At 46.0% G+C, this 15,644-nt stretch overlaps 6 protein-coding genes across 9 annotated transcripts; 4 read left to right on the forward strand and 2 right to left on the reverse strand.

The window, feature by feature from the left end:
• The first annotated feature begins 81 nt into the window (after window positions 1-81).
• Window positions 82-4,687, forward strand: BDBG_05309. 2 transcript variants are annotated; one of them, XM_031722082.1, is made up of 4 exons: window positions 82-1,781; window positions 1,847-2,136; window positions 2,207-2,809; window positions 2,886-4,687. In XM_031722082.1, the coding sequence occupies exons 1-4, from the start codon at window positions 1,632-1,634 to the stop codon at window positions 4,072-4,074; spliced, it is 2,232 nt and encodes a 743-aa protein (XP_031578887.1). In that variant the 5' UTR covers window positions 82-1,631; the 3' UTR covers window positions 4,075-4,687. The 2 variants fall into 2 exon arrangements, with proteins under 2 accessions (XP_031578887.1, XP_002624540.2); XM_002624494.2 differs by having other exon boundaries at window positions 1,855-2,136.
• A 317-nt stretch (window positions 4,688-5,004) lies between these two features.
• BDBG_05310 (uncharacterized protein) lies at window positions 5,005-7,232 on the forward strand. The gene is made up of 2 exons (XM_031722083.1): window positions 5,005-5,600; window positions 5,702-7,232. Exon 2 carries the CDS (start codon window positions 5,789-5,791, stop codon window positions 6,125-6,127), a length of 339 nt encoding a protein of 112 aa, XP_031578888.1. The 5' UTR covers window positions 5,005-5,600; window positions 5,702-5,788; the 3' UTR covers window positions 6,128-7,232.
• BDBG_05311 (Hrf1 domain-containing protein) lies at window positions 6,772-9,360 on the reverse strand. The gene is made up of 4 exons (XM_002624496.2): window positions 9,324-9,360; window positions 8,603-9,240; window positions 7,942-8,505; window positions 6,772-7,870 (listed from the first exon to the last, which is right to left on the reverse strand). Exons 2-4 carry the CDS (start codon window positions 8,888-8,890, stop codon window positions 7,646-7,648), a joined length of 1,077 nt encoding a protein of 358 aa, XP_002624542.1. The 5' UTR covers window positions 8,891-9,240; window positions 9,324-9,360; the 3' UTR covers window positions 6,772-7,645.
• On the forward strand, window positions 9,219-11,724 carry BDBG_05312 (fused signal recognition particle receptor). Its single transcript, XM_002624497.2, has 3 exons — window positions 9,219-9,567; window positions 9,647-9,932; window positions 9,986-11,724. The coding sequence occupies exons 1-3, from the start codon at window positions 9,346-9,348 to the stop codon at window positions 11,428-11,430; spliced, it is 1,953 nt and encodes a 650-aa protein (XP_002624543.1). The 5' UTR covers window positions 9,219-9,345; the 3' UTR covers window positions 11,431-11,724.
• Window positions 11,725-12,000: 276 nt separating this feature from the next.
• Window positions 12,001-12,375, forward strand: BDBG_05313 (uncharacterized protein; the record flags this gene model as incomplete). The annotated part of the gene is made up of 2 exons (XM_031722084.1): window positions 12,001-12,074; window positions 12,105-12,375. 2 exons carry the CDS (start codon window positions 12,001-12,003, stop codon window positions 12,373-12,375), a joined length of 345 nt encoding a protein of 114 aa, XP_031578889.1.
• A 436-nt stretch (window positions 12,376-12,811) lies between these two features.
• Window positions 12,812-15,560, reverse strand: BDBG_05314. 3 transcript variants are annotated; one of them, XM_031722086.1, is made up of 4 exons: window positions 15,495-15,560; window positions 15,060-15,354; window positions 13,521-15,008; window positions 12,812-13,445 (listed from the first exon to the last, which is right to left on the reverse strand). In XM_031722086.1, exons 3-4 carry the CDS (start codon window positions 13,826-13,828, stop codon window positions 13,268-13,270), a joined length of 486 nt encoding a protein of 161 aa, XP_031578891.1. In that variant the 5' UTR covers window positions 13,829-15,008; window positions 15,060-15,354; window positions 15,495-15,560; the 3' UTR covers window positions 12,812-13,267. The 3 variants fall into 3 exon arrangements, with proteins under 3 accessions (XP_031578891.1, XP_031578890.1, XP_031578892.1); XM_031722085.1 differs by having other exon boundaries at window positions 15,060-15,532; XM_031722087.1 differs by lacking the exons at window positions 15,060-15,354; window positions 15,495-15,560 and having other exon boundaries at window positions 12,882-13,445; window positions 13,521-15,050.
• Window positions 15,561-15,644: the final 84 nt, after the last annotated feature.

The following is a 15,644-nucleotide window of genomic DNA, read 5'->3' on the forward strand; positions in this document are numbered from 1 at the left end:
CTTACTAAGTTACTAAATAACTAACTAACTACCTCTGTGTGGGAGGCATCTCGGTAAGACAGACGCTTGTTGGATTCCACTGGCCCACGCGATAGTTAAGCGTTAACTGCGTACGTCCGGCCCTGCAACGCAACGTCGATGTGATCTAGTTACCTCGAGGGGGTTAACAAGTTTATTTGATCTACGCCATATGACTTCGTGCCTTCCTGAAAGCTATCTGTCTGGCTATCAGGAACTTGGGCCTTGAGGGCTGACAATTTAATCACCTCTTGTTATCAACCGAAGTTACATGACAGGCAGGCGGCTTTCACCGATAGGATAGACGGATTTAACTAACGTACATGTAACTACAGTACGGAGTACAGTACATTGATCGGCGCCTTTCCTTGCGGGTTTTCGTCTACGTGACAAGTTTCCGAGACTCCTCACCTTGATGATCGGCCGATTAATCAAGGCCTTATCGAGAAACTAGATGCTAGTTACTAGTGGGGTTGTCCAGGACGCTTCTCGAATGATCCCATGTTCCAAAGCTCAAGAAGCCTAGCCATCTTCCCCCACCTTTCCAGGGAGTGGTGCCAGCTAGAGATCTAGCAGAGCCTGTTCGATGCCTCGAGCATCTGATGCGCATCGTCGTTTGCCAAATAATAGCTAAGCCTTGGATCGCATGGACGGATGCTCCTGACATATAGCATTCCTTTTACCTCAGCTTCATCATCATTGATGCCACATTAGAACGCGCAAATTGTTTGAAACAGTTGAGTGGTCGGGGTCTCAAAAGGGGAATTTATTATCCCCTTGGAAGAAAACATGGTTATTCCACGTAATGTTTCGCGTCCGTGCGGTCGCTGATTGAGCTATTATTATAAAATGATGTGGAAAGAGACCCAAGCGCACACATTGGTTCCCCTATTGGTTCAACACTTGAGCAAAATGACATTTATTCCTAACTGACTGTAATCCAGAAAATAGGTACTCCGTAGGTCTCTCCGCATTATCTAACGTCCAACCAAAACCATAGTTGTGTCGGGTCGATGCGTCGTGCACATTTGGCCTCCAGTTAGCCTGGAATCCCATTTTAAGAAAAGCCTGCAGGATCCGATCGTGGCTTCGTGGCTGATAATTCCCAAGGACGCACTCGGTTTTTTTCCGTTGGATACAACTCATCATGAAAGATTTCCACATCGAAGATCGCCGTGCTTTTATCAAATCAATATGAATGAAAAATATAGGGCTTTTCCCGCATCTCACTGGGCTTACTTGGCTTTAGTCCCTGACTTTCAAAGAGCCCTACACGCCCTCGCCCGTACACTTTCGGCGCAGCGGAAGACTACTATCGCCCAAGTGCCCGCACCGCTGTTTCTCTCTAAATAACACTAGGGGGCTTGTTTGTCCAGGGGTCCCAGCTCTAATTTGCCAAGCAACTGGCTAACTAGAGGCTAAAAAGCTAACTGCTTGGGCGATATTTTTAGTGATGCTACCAGTTTGGCTACTTCCGGTTGGAAACAGGGCTATTAAGCAAAACCCTTACGCTGCAGATTGTTTTGGCAGCCCTAGATCATGATATTTAAAATGGGAAACGGGGGCATGTCTTATCCTTATGTGCTTATATCTTCCAAACTTCTTTTATTTAAATGGCGATTCCTGCTGCTTCCCTGAAGACATCTACAGGCACCGTGAGCGTCAGGATGCGAAGATCCCAGATTCCCGAGACCCCTGCGCGGAAAGGCAGTCGGAGAAGGCTAGTACGCTCGTGTTCAGAATGCAGTCGACGAAAGCAAAAAGTATGTGCATACTCAAACTAGTTTTTATATCGCAAATCGCCTGAACAGCACTCACCAATTCCCAGTGCAACAGAAATTGGCCTTGCAATAACTGCGCTGGCTCCAGAGCTCATCTTTGTCGCTATGACCATACTATCAAGAGATGCACTTCATCCATGAATAGAAGTCCTGTGGAGATCTCACCTCCAAGTTCGTCAAACAGTGGTTCGTTTCGTCCTATTTGGGCCTCTGGACATAGTTTTTCTAACATAGATGCAGATGAATATGCTGAGCAGACTGACTCGGAAATCCTAGAGAGTTTGGGCTACGTGGCTGGAAGTGCTAGCAGTTTAGCCAAGGAGGTTTTGGGAACACCGTATGTGGTCCAGTTTATTCTTATGTTGCACTTTGACCTTTCAAGTGGCTGACTGAGTAAACTATTGCAGGCCTCTGGACGGCTTTTTCTATCCCCCTCCTGGCAGAAACAACACGCCTAATGATCCACGGCGTAGTCAAGAGGCTGTTCTTGAATTGTTCCCAGACAGGAAGGTTGTTGACTTCCTTATTCAGTACTTTCTGCAAGAGATAAATTGGATATATGAAATGATTTATCCTCCAACTTTTATGGAACGGTACACTTCTTGGTGGCTACAGCAGGCCTACCAAGAAAGTGAAGACATTCAGTTTGGGATCCTGGTCCTCAGGCTTTGCCTGTGCAGTATACAGCTTCTCCCTCATCCAAATTACCCTCATGAAAGGGCAATACAATGCAGCTTGAACGAGCTGGAAACCCGGTGCCAAAATGCAGCTAGCATTCTCGATTCCTTTCGGCCAAGATACAGTTCCTTAACAACAATACAACATATGTTCCACTACGCGTCATATCTCACAAATGAGTCAAAGTTCAGAGAAACCTGGATTGTCCTTGCAGATATCATCAAAGAGGCACACATTCTAGAGCTACACTTGGAGCATCCAAGGATAAAAGTTTCAGACTTTGAAATGGAAATGAGAAAGCGAATTTTCGGTACTATCTACATGTGGGATAGGTATGAACAGTGTGCCCCAATTTCATATAAAACTCTAGCCTTTAATCTGATATTAAGCTAATTATTCCATCTGTAGATGGATGTCAATACTCCAAGGGCATTGGCCGCTCATCCCTGAGACATATTGTTGCATCAAACTTCCTCGGGACGCGCTGCCTGCAGCACCATCAGTGCCTGGCGCCCCCACCCCGTTCACCAATAGAATTATTCAAATGCGGCTAATGATAATGCTCAGTTCTCGGAAAACACCAGAAGAACAGCCTAGGGTCCCAAGCCCTGCTTCAGCATCAGCCATTGCAGAAAGTATTGAAACTGAAATCATAGCTACACTTCCTCTGCCATATAGCCTCTCAGATTATGATGGACAGTTTGACAACATCCTTCCCAGTATCCCCTTAAAACGCGTAGGGCTCCGCATAGCAATCCTTGGCACTCTCACTACAGTTCATCGTCCCTACACTGGAATGCAGCATGAACCAAACTTCACCAACCTATCGTCTGTGAAAGAGCAAAAGGCAGCTTTCAAACTTCAAAAGAAACTCATTGAATGCACCATGGATACTATCCAATCAACCATGCGATTTGCAGAGATGCTACTTGGTGGCTGCAAAAAGTATTTTTTGCTCAGTCTTGTAGCATTGGAAGCATCCGTCGTCCTTAGTCTGTGTGTCAGGGGCCTTCGAAGGAATAGAAGAGCATACATCCGCTTGTCGCGCCAGGGTGTCCAAACCTTTACGGAAAACTCTGAACTCGAAGGTCCTACCAATGCTGCATTCTTGGAGGGGTTGAATTTTCTGAATGAGATGGCACATCATTCACCAATTGCTGCAAAAGGTTCGCAAATACTGAGATCATTGCATCAAAAGTTACAAAGGGATGCTACTTTCGACGACCCTGAGCACGATATCTACTCGAACATCTCAGCCCCTATCCAGCATCAGCAAGAACAGCATCAACAGCAACAACAACATCAGCGAAGGGCGCAACAAGCAACAACTTGGGTACCGGCGGCGAGCACAGGGATGATGACAGGGGCTGTCCTTGCGAGCGAACAACTTGGTAATATACTAGCTGGACCTCCCGTTACCACAAGCACCTGCAGCCCAGAAATGGTAATGGACCCATACGCTTGGTCACAGATGGCATCGCATACACTACCACCCCCGGCAGAGATGCATCACTATGCCCATGCGTTGCCGGCAGCAAATTTGTCGTGGTATTATGATAATGGACTTGTTGATCGATATGCGACAAGTACCTTGTGACTGGTTTCCGTAACTATTTCCGTCTGCTCCCTCTCTCTATCTTCTATCTTCTTTTCTCTTTCTTGGCCTTTTTTTTAGTCCTTGTCTATTGCTCTGTTTATATCTTTGCTGTTGATTTTTTTTTTTTTTTTTTTTTTTTTTTTTTTTTTTTTTTTTTTTGGTTATAGAGCTTTTGTTTCAATAAGATACTCAGGGAGGTAAACTGGAATGGTATAATTTCTCATTTTGAATAGCGTGAGGGGTGTTCGTTAAGGAGTCAACCATACATTCTGGAATAAATGGTTGCTTTGTTTATATATCTATGCCTGGAATGGAGCTAAAACGTTGCTGGACACGTTGGTTTGGAATTGAAATAGAGCGCCGGTCTTTTCACCTGGATTTGGTGTTATCATTTACTTTCTTTCTGCATACTACATGATATATACACTTCGCATGTTAACTGGTGGATCTTAATGGATCTGATAATTCCTCCTGAGTTGTCAAATCCACAAGAAATGAATTAGGAGACTTATATCAAGTGACCTCTTGACCACACACCGTCCCTTGCCTATAGGAAACATTTCAACTTTCAACCCTCATTGCCCGATAATGGGAGATATAAATTGGATACGCAGCCATGGAGAAGCAGACATGGAGATGAACCAAGTTGCACGTACATACATTCACGGGAAATATATCAGGCAGTAGTCTCCGGTTTGAAGGCCCGCACAACGCTCTTGGTGACGGAGCGTGAGCTTTCTTCATTGACACATATTGATCTACTCTCCGCTGGTGTCTAATGCCACCTATTATCAACAAGTGAAATCATACTGCAGACTGCACTTAGAGGTTTAATCGTTTCGCTGCCAAAAGCCGTTTGTTTTGTGTCGTTTGTGATAGCCAGATCGACATTTCTGACGGCGACATTTTGGTCCATGCTGGTGATTGGGTCAGTGCAACTCGCCCTTCGAAATCCAAGCAGCGGCAAACTGACTTGATCGGTGTCATCGACGTAAAGTTGCCATTGCTGGTATCCACGATGTCATTATTGCTAAAGCACGGATCTCCCCGCTCGGCTCCTGCAAAGAAAATTTACTGGGGTGAAGTTGTTTATTTTCAAAACTTTACCGAGATACACACCCCTTTATATATCGCCAATGACGCGGCGTCAAGTCCTTTCACTGCTTGCTGTAAACCACAGGTTATCAAATTGGAACTGAACGGATTTCACGGAACATCGCCGTTCGGAAGGTTGCAATACTTTCTCCTATCATCGTCTCCAAACCTTCCAGCGGTTGAGACATTCACAACCCAAGTTTAACGCACAATTCTATTAGAACCCACCACCAAGCAGCAAATCTGATAGAGCAAAGAGAGCAATTGCAGGGCTTTCCGATTGTCCAATGAAATGCCATCAAATGTTCTCCGAATCTTGTCAAAACGCACTGACACCATAAATATGCAGCATGGATGTGGACAAGGACATGTAACTAGTCTAGGCTTCCTTTGATCTGCAATAGCTCTCTCAGGAGGAACCAATAGGCCAGGTGAGTTCAGGTCCAAATATTCCTTTGGAGGGACATGAGTATCGAAATATGTATCAGCAGGTATAGAGTCTTCCCAGATGTCCATATTTAACGGAAATTAGAATGCCCAGTTGCCATGCCGTGGGGACGTAAGGCTCCAGAACAGCTTGAAAGAAAGGTTTAATTGACTCCTAAATTATGATCATGGGATGTACGTTGTCGCCGCGGAGGCTGTCTCGTTCAGCCGCATACCGATCCAGCCAGCCTCCACCGCCTTATTCCACGTCGGATCCTCGCCCTCTTCCATACAGTCCTTTCACGCCAACCGCCAGGCTCTTTTCGCGGCGGAATTCATCAAGGCCGTCCGATTCATTGGCGGCAAGCGATATCCGAGACGAATTATGTTTCTCAAAAGAAATGCTGCTATGCTCCCTTCGCATCGTCGCCGAATATCTTTATCAACAAGGCGCACATATTACCATAATAGCCCTGTGCAGATGTCGTGGATATGGTTCATCTTGATATCCTGCGTTGCTCCGATGACATAGCCTTTTTCAACTACCGGCTCACAAGGGAAGAGACTAACGTCCTTAGCGATGCCGTTGACGAAGCCATACTGAGGCAGGGCCTTGTGATTCCAACGTCCTATCAGATTTGCAGTTCCCGCAACGGCTGGGCGAACGCTTGACGGACGACTCAATCCTCTAGTTTCATGTGATTTACCATAGGGGAGGGCTTACTGTCCTCGCTCCGCCATGGAACTACATATTCTGTTGCTAGGTTTACTTTTTGGATGCTCACCAGGATATTTACACATCTGATGATCTGGATGATGCCGTGGAGTATCTAGAGGAATATCTGGTGCGGGAGCGTATTCGCACAGTTCCATACTCCGATATCCGGAGGTGGGCCGTTAAATACTGTCTGCATCTACCTAGACGCATTCTCGCAGAGGTTAACAATCACTACCACTTGAGATTTGGTAGGAACCCAATTGACTTTTCGACATAATGGGGTATATGTTCGCAGAGCCTGTCCGATGCCAGAGGCCATCTATGGCCTGTCCACAGGTCACCGACTTGGGGATGGGTCGGAATGTTTGACACTTGGGAAGCTGCGTGGCTGATCCTAACCTTCCCTTCTTTGTTTTCTTGCAATCATCGATCTATATTACTTATTTGTTACTTCTTATTCTATGGTGGAGGATTATCTGAAGACTATGCGAAGCTGGCATATCTGACAACCCACAATCAAGTCGCGTTATAGCCGTTTGCCCATGCAGCCATTGCAGGGGTGCTGCCAGCTTGTGCGCATGAGGATACTTTGCGTTTCATTTCTATAATTTTAAAGCTGTCTTCCTATTTTCAGTTCATTTTTGTTTTTTACTTAGGGTGCTTTATGGGTAACCCATGTTCATTATCTGATTCTGTTTGGTTGTTTGGTGATTTTTAACAAAAAACTCCTAGCTAGCCCAGGTAACGTGCGAAACCTTGCTGTTGGAATTATGTTGGGGATGAGCAGGAATTTTTCCATTGGATATCTTCGCCTACATACTGGTCAATGATAAGAAATAAAAAATAAAAAAGTAAAAAGTAAAAAGGAAAAGTAAAGGAGAATAGGAGAAAATAAGAACCCTCAAATCATTAAGTTTACCGCGATTCGCATTTTGATTTCTTGTATGAGAAAAACGCCACCCGCAAACTCCCAGCCTGGACAAAGATATATAAAGTATATAGGTCAACAAAGAAAACTCACGATTTCATAATAGTGAGAAACCCAGAGTAGGTAGGAATAGCCAAGTATGAAAGAACACTAAACGCAAACAATGGGGGCACAAAATGAAGTTGACATAAATAACAAGAAGAAAAAGGCAAAAAAGCGCTCATTAACCAGATATTGTTCCCAAAGATGGAAGGAGAATATAAAAAACGCACGTGGCTAACCGCTGGGAGGAGGCGAGAAGAGATTCCCTTGATATTCGATTTTCTCGCTGTCCTATGCTGTTCAATGCATAAGATATTAACAAAGAGCACATGAGCAGGGCATGGCTAGAGACACGGATATTCTTAAGACGGCTTGTTAGTCCCTCCGACTTTAGACACCACAGCCGACGCCACAGGATCTGCTCGACCGAGGATCCACATGAAAATAAGTTGGACGATGTACGAGTAGATGAATAAGAATTGCGTGCGTCGATTGCGCTGCGAGCGTGCAACGGTGGGCATAGTGCCTCCTCGCATCGGGGAGTCGCTGGAGGAATCCGGTAGAAGAACGTATTTAAGAGATCGGAGCTGTTTAGGGTGTTAGGATGAGCATGGAAACGGATAACGTAGCAAAAGTAAAGCTAAACATGGAAACTTACTAGGAAGAAGGCATTAGCAAGGAAAGTATAGGTAAATACGGTCCAGCCAACCCAGCTACGGGTACCTTGTCCTGGTGTGAGAACTTCTGACGAGACAAGAGTAACAATGATGCCCACAAATTTATAGCCAGAATACGCGACCAGGTCCAGGAGTTGTGAATCATTGCTAATGCTGAGAATGTACATCGCAATCTTCAGACAGAGGATTTCGAAAATAACTACTGCAAGGGCAGTCGTGGTAATAGATCCTAACAGCTCAGGGTGAAATACGCCCCGCAGACCTGCCAGAGCTGTCGACAAAATAATGTAGGTCAACAACGCCATAGCGGGAATGTACATATCTGGCGAATTGATATCGTCTCGAGGAGGAAGGTATATTGAGGTGTACTGTGCTTGTGTGATTTGGCCATTTACACTCGGCGTTACTGGATTTAAGCGTGCTTGTTGGCGGGACCAGGGTTTGTGTCGCCATGGGAAAAGGACGAGGGTGATTTTATTGAGTACATATGAGTTCGAAACGTTGAAGTAGTGTTTTAAGGCTGGAATAGAGACATAGCGGTTTAACTATTAAATTGGGTAGTTAGGACAAGACGTGCATAAAATATAAAAGGAGTGGGGACGGAGGTCTGAGCTTAATGATCTCTTAGTAGAATGACCCTACATTTTGTTCCACATATTCCTGCCCTGCCATAACAGCGCTCTTGCCCACCTGGAAACCCATCTGCGCTGTGGGATCAGAGATGAACCCGCCGAAGCCAGGTGCAAATGTGCCACTGCCCCCCTGCGCAGGGGCAGGCTGGTATGGGTTACCATAACCAGACGGCTGGGAATGCTGTGGAGCTGGAGGAGGAGGTGACCGCATCATCGGGACTGTAGACACATGTTGGGGAACTGGATGATGGAGAGGCGGAGACTGAGCAGGCGCAGGAGCAAAAGGAGTGCGTTGCATAGTGGGATCGAGAGCTTTGTGGGATTTCGCATTGAAAGGCAACAGTATCCCGAACAAGTTAGCGGTACCGACAGTTGGTTGGAATTGTCAATGAGGGGTCCGGGATTAGGGAGGCAGCTTGGGTGTAGTACGATATAGTATGGAACGCAAGCATTTGGTGTAAGTGTTGTCGAGAGGGGTGATGTTAGGATATGTGATATGTCGATATACCGTCTGGTATATTGCCGTCAACCGCCAAAAATGCTTGATGTGGTCTGTTCTCGCTGACGTAATCTCCGTCCGTGCGCTTGCGGCGTTCTGGTCTGCCGCAATCTGTGCTTTCCTCATCCGAGCGAAAACCCGGCATATAACTAACTAAGAGAATTAGCAGAGTCAACCGTTGATTGTTGCTTGTTGTTTTCGAGAGAATATTTCTTTTACGCTCGTTACTTACTGTCGATTTGCGGGGAGCCACCATGCTTGACTCGTTCGAAATCATAACCACCTCCGGTGTGGTCCTATGGTCAAGATCGTATGCTCCGGTGGGAGTCCAGATCATAAATAGCTTGATCAACGATGTGTTTATTGAGGAGAGACTCCAACAGGAGGCCGGCTCCGGTATAGTAGCTCCGAGATACAAGAAGGAAAAATATACATTGAAGTGGAAACAGGCAAAGGATCTTGGCTTGATATTCGTGGTGTGTGCATGGCATCTATACATTTTTCAATTCTACTCTGGGCAACAGCTAATATGGGGTTTGATGGATTTGGTCCTAGGCCGTTTACCAGTCTCTGCTCCATTTGACCTGGATTGATGAACTGCTGGAGAATATCAAAACGATCTTTGTGGAGATGTATAAGGAGCAGCTCAAGCAGCCAAATTCCAGGATTGTCGAGTACCCGTTTGACAAGTACTTCGATCAACAAGTAAAGGAATTAGAATCTGCTGCAGGAACAGCAGTTGAGAGTCGGCCCCCTCTGTTGGCTGATGATAAGAAGGATACACTTGTTGATGCAGATAACGGAGGCCCACCTCCCCCTCCAGTCCCTGGCCTTCTCCTTGGTAAGCTTTCTCCAACGCTACCGTTGGGTTTTCGACATGCTAACTTTTAACAGCGCAGCACCACGCTGCGCGGGCCGCGGCGAACTCGAATGAGAGTTCGCCTTCCCAGACTCCAAACCCGTCGAGACCAGCTACGCCCAGCCACATCCTTACTGCGAAATCTGGTCCAGGTGGTCGTACCTCACGACGCGCACGCAAAGCTGCAAATTCAAATGCAAATATTTCGTCGGGTGAGGATACTATTAAGAAAGCAAAGAATTTGAAGTCGGCGGCGAAGAAGATGCGCAAATGGGACGCGGAAGGCTTTGCGGACGAGGATGATGGCCAAATTCTGGATTATTCCGCTTCCAACGTGAATGGTTCCGAATCGGAGGAACCATCTGCGCCGGTAGAGGCAGTTGACCAGGCATCGTGGGGAACAAAGACTAAAAAGGGCGAATTTGTGTTGAAGGATTTGGGTGATGAAGTCCACTCCATTCTACAAAATGCAGATGCTGCTAAAGACAGGGCCAGCCCGACCAATGGTGTTGTAGGCTCCAGTTTGGGCGCTATTAGTGGCCTGTTCCGAAATATTGTTGGCGGCAAAGTCTTGACCAAGGCAGACCTGGAAAAGCCCCTCAAGGCAATGGAGGAGCAGTTATTGAAAAAAAATGTTGCCCGCGAAGCGGCTATTCGCCTATGTGATGGCGTCGAGAAGGAGCTGACCGGGAAAAAGACTGGAAACTTTCAAAGTATTGATTCCGCTCTTCGAACTGCAATGGAGTCATCGCTTCGGAAAATCCTCACGCCCACATCGTCGTTGGATCTTTTGCGGGAGATCGAAGCCGTCACATCGCCTTCAAGCACACAGAAACAACGCCGCCCATACGTCATTTCAATTGTCGGGGTAAACGGCGTTGGAAAATCCACTAATCTTAGTAAAATCTGCTTCTTCCTGCTACAGAACAACTACCGTGTCCTTATCGCGGCTTGCGACACGTTCCGTTCCGGTGCAGTCGAACAGCTTCGCGTGCATGCCCGCAACCTAAAAGAATTAAGCGCTCGGGAGAACGTTGGGCATGTGGAGCTATATGAAAAGGGTTACGGTAAGGATGCAGCAAACGTAGCCAAGGATGCAGTAAGCTACGGCGCAGCGAATAACTTTGACGTTATCCTCATCGATACAGCCGGCCGTCGACACAACGACCAGCGTCTCATGTCTTCTTTAGAGAAGTTCGCGAAGTTTGCGCAACCTGATAAGATCTTCATGGTGGGCGAAGCTCTTGTCGGTACAGACAGTGTCATGCAAGCTCGGAACTTCAACCAGGCCTTTGGCGCTGGAAGAGGACTTGATGGATTCATCATCAGCAAATGTGATACGGTGGGTGACATGGTTGGCACGCTAGTCAGTATGGTTCATGCCACTGGAATCCCGATTGTTTTCCTAGGCGTTGGCCAACATTATGGTGATCTAAGGGGGTTGAGCGTTCCTTGGGCAGTTGGGCTTCTAATGAAGTAAACTTTTTGCCGATTATGTATCTTACTTGCGATGTCTTTTCAGGAGCATCCGACATCTAATGGCAAATATTTCAATATTCTTCCCTTTTAAATCTGTCGATTCGGTATTTTGTGAATACTATTTTTTAATCACATTCCATCAATTAAGCATCGAATTCATGGTGCCTATTTAATAAATTATCTGGTCAACTTTTCTCAGCTCTTCCATACCATATTCTTGACTAGTCGAACCTAATATTCTTACTTCTCAATACAACGCCATTAAAACGGCCATGGGCGCCACATACAAGGGTAACAGTCCCAATTGCAAAAAGGGCGCCGTATCTAGGCGTGTGGGATCAACGTTGAGCCCGTACTTTGGTAGGGAGCCCTTGACAACTAAAAAGCAATATCAAGGTTGCAGACACGTTTTCGTTACTAGATGAATCCGATTTTAATATTCCAATTCGGGGCACCATGATGGTCATTGGATTTTAACCTTAAAGTTTATTGGCAGGCTCCACAACCTTAAATTAACCCCCTGCGCTTGCCTACCAGGGCTTTCAAATGAATGAATTCCAATACTGCAACGATGGGACCGACTCAAGCAAAAAAGCGCTGTGTTGTCCAGGCTGGGCGTTCTCCAGCGTCTCGAATGTTCAGTAAGTAAGTATGGAATGTATGTACTCCGTACAGTACATATGTTTGTCAGGATGCACCGGCCAAGGTGCCCCATCCCAATGACCAGTACGGCGTCGCCAGGGACCGAGCATGGTTCTCGGAATCTATTCAAAGAGAGCTAAGTGATGCCCATGGAATGTTAAAGCATCCTATCCCTATTGTTGGTCGTAACGAAGTGCTCACCGAACCAAACCGGCCCAGGTTCGAGAGCCGTTCTACATTACCTGAAAAACTCCCTTCATTATCCTTCCCCCATCTGCAATATCCTATGAAATCCACTGTTTGAAGCCCGCAACCTCATTAGGGGCGAGGAAACGAACTCAGCTTCATTAAGTTCGATCAAAGACACACTGAGTTGCCGTATCGCATACTTCAATAAGACGAAACGATTCTTCCCAATGAAACAATGTAGCCCCTTGTATGGCCCCGCCTCCCTCAAGGGAGAAGTGGATTACATGATCAATGCCGCGTGGTCCGCCTCTTGAGAAGAAAATATAGCACGGATAGATTTCAAAAATGAATTCCTTTTTCTCCACGTGTATGGTTTGAAAATTTACAACGAGGATCGTGAAGAAAATCGGCAGATTTTGCGGACAACAATGCAGTCTAGTACAGAAGAGCAATGCAATTTTACGCATAATGGATAGATCGACTACACCCCGGGTTGGTAGACGAGAGCAACTCCCTATTTTGTCTATTCTCACCAGTAGGCCGGAGGCAATGATGTCATAGTAGGGGAACAAAGAAATTTAGGAGAGGAAGAACGGCAAGAAATGCAATTCAATATGCTTTTGATGTTTATTGGTCTCATCGGGCATATTGCACAACCTGTGCCCGAAAATTAAGGATATATATAGCTTGCGTTTGTAGAGTTACTTGCATTCAGTTTGTAACTTTAAGACATTAGCATCTATAGGGAGAGAATTTTTTACTATTTATTGAAAGAATTCAATATGTGCTAGCGGTTTTAGAGGTTCCAAGCAAACTCAATGAAATCTATCGCACTCGACAAACCATTCTAGACGCGGGCAATATAAACACTAACACGATCTAAGTAGTGTACAATGGATATCGATACAAAAAAAGAACATTTCATCTTGGGGGCTGTAAAGGCTGAAGATAGGGCTTAGATGCGGTACGCCTATTTGGATCTATCAGCCGTTGTTCTCCCGGGTAATTTATTCATCCGACTTGATAGGGGGTCGTTCCCAGTGCCGTAGCATTTGCTGAGCAACCATGGTCCACTCCGCGGTGCACGCATCTGAAAGCTGCTCGGCCTCCGTCAGGGCTGGAGCTCGTCCTCCCCACATCACTGGATTTGCTGCAATATCCCTAGCGTGCTTGGGAATTAATTGCCTTTCCGCTCTCCAAACCATCAGCCCTAATTCTTTCCTTGGAAAGGGGAAAATGTTACTGGTGGACATGACTTACTGTTCCAGCATTTTAGAGAGCACAAGCCAGCAGTAGTTCCAGCTCCGCGCGCTTTTGGGGTCGCTAACGGTTAGGGCTTTGGCGTCGTCGAGACATTCGGAACTAAAGGGATAGTTTTTGGTAAGGGCTCTCAACTCGCAGAGGAGGTTGTTTGAGTTGACATAGTATATCCAGGCCTGTGACAGTGGTTCCGTAACTTCCGTAAGGGCATATTGCATGAGAGTCCTCTCCGCTGTGCGCAATTCGGTGATTGTATTGATACGATGAGCGCGCAAAGCATTGATAAGCTCCCTTTTATCTTGCTGCATCTCGAGGGTATAAGCTTATCGAGATGCCAAAAGGATATATCGGCCAAATAAAGCTGGACGCAAATTGGTAATACCGAATAACGTGAAAAATGCACACTGAGAAGATAGATATCGCATTTGATTCTTATGCCTTTGCGGTAACCGAATCAAGGGAATATATAGAACGAAACACCCAGAGAGCCCTCAATATATAACAACCGAACCAGCATCCAGTGTAAACTTTTGATACCAGGCAGTGTGCCTTTCGTCAGGGTTAGAAAAGCCACTCCCAAGCCCTCTTCCCTTCCCGATTGTAAATAGCGTCAGTGCACTTGGGGGTGGCAAGCCTTGACAAATATACTATAGTTATCGGCGATGAGGTTAGCCCGACTTGTATCCTATTCCAGTAACCGTTGACCCGGGTACACTCCCCGCTGCATCAGCAAATTTCAGCACGGGACGATTGAAGTCGGGGAAAGCCATATGCACTTTATAAGTCCACTACCTGTGGGCTAGCAGAAGCCCTGAGCAATTGGGATCAGCGCATGTAACATGCATTAGGGACCGTCACATATTTCCACGATAGCCTCGCTGTCAAACCGGTGGCTGGAATGAAGAGACATTGAAATGATACTCAGAGCATTCTTGAGCAATTGTATTCGCTCTCAATTCCCTCATATAAGTGAAACTTGGTAGCAGAAGAACGGTAGCAGCATGTAGTCAAGGAGTTGTGCAAGCATGTCAGTAACATGGAGCCCATTGTCCGTTTCCCATAACCTAGATGGGGATTCACTGCAATTCTGGGTGGAGATGCTGGACCGACATCCATGATTGATTGGCTGCAACTCTCAATTGTTGTGAAATGTCGAATGGCAGAGTTGGAGGAGTCGCGGGGATTTGGTGATAATCCCCAGCGTTGGCAGCAGACCAAACCGGAGTTTCGGAGTCGCTGTCAACAAATTTTCATGATAAAAAAAGAACTTTTAGCACTCCCGGAAGTTCGCCCACAGGTCAAGCCACCGTAGGGCTGAGAACGAGATCCAGATCCATTAAACTGGCTTCGGTTCTTACGAGCCAGCTATAATGAAAACGTAGCTATTTTACAGCCCATTGCGCCACCGGAAATTGCTTATCGATGCTTACATGATTTATTAAAATGCATGGCTGCCACAGCAGCATTTGCCACATTTTCTAGTCCAAACTAGGTTTCGTCAACAGCTATCTCCTGTATCTTAAATCGAAGTCTACCTACCTCTGAGCGTCAAAAGAGGATGTTTCCGCCTTGACAGCTTTTATCTCCCGATAGCAGGACGATCGGTATCTCCTGTGCACCGTTCTCCCAAGTTGAAAAATGCAGGCCGAAATTCCGAAACATGTCTCATTGCGCCAATAAGTCGGCTCTCATGTCTTCTAGTCCAGCCGGTAGCAACCATAGACAAGCGATTTTTGTTCCATTCTCCAATGCGTTTTTGTCCCGCGTCAAATTAACAACAGGTTATTCACGTAGTACCTCAAACTCCTAAATTCCGCAGTGAAGTATAACTATTCTAACAGTGACACATGTTATTTCAGACTCTGGCATTCACAACTCTGCAAGTTGATGATTTTTCAGACTAATACTGCAGCAGAAGCAGCTTGTCTGACATCTTTTCAATATCACATTCTAAGATTTCAACAAGCAACCTACCGTATAGCTGAAGATTCCCTTCTGGTCATGAATTTTCCTATAACCATCTGGTTCATTCCCTCTTTTACACAGTGGGAGTCGCATTTTCCCTCTTTGGGTTCGGAGATCTTATCAGATAAGACCTCCGCTCACTAAGCATTTTAGCGCATC

Source organism: Blastomyces gilchristii (assembly GCF_000003855.2).
Source record: "Blastomyces gilchristii SLH14081 genomic scaffold supercont1.10, whole genome shotgun sequence".
Classification (NCBI taxonomy): domain Eukaryota; kingdom Fungi; phylum Ascomycota; class Eurotiomycetes; order Onygenales; family Ajellomycetaceae; genus Blastomyces; species Blastomyces gilchristii.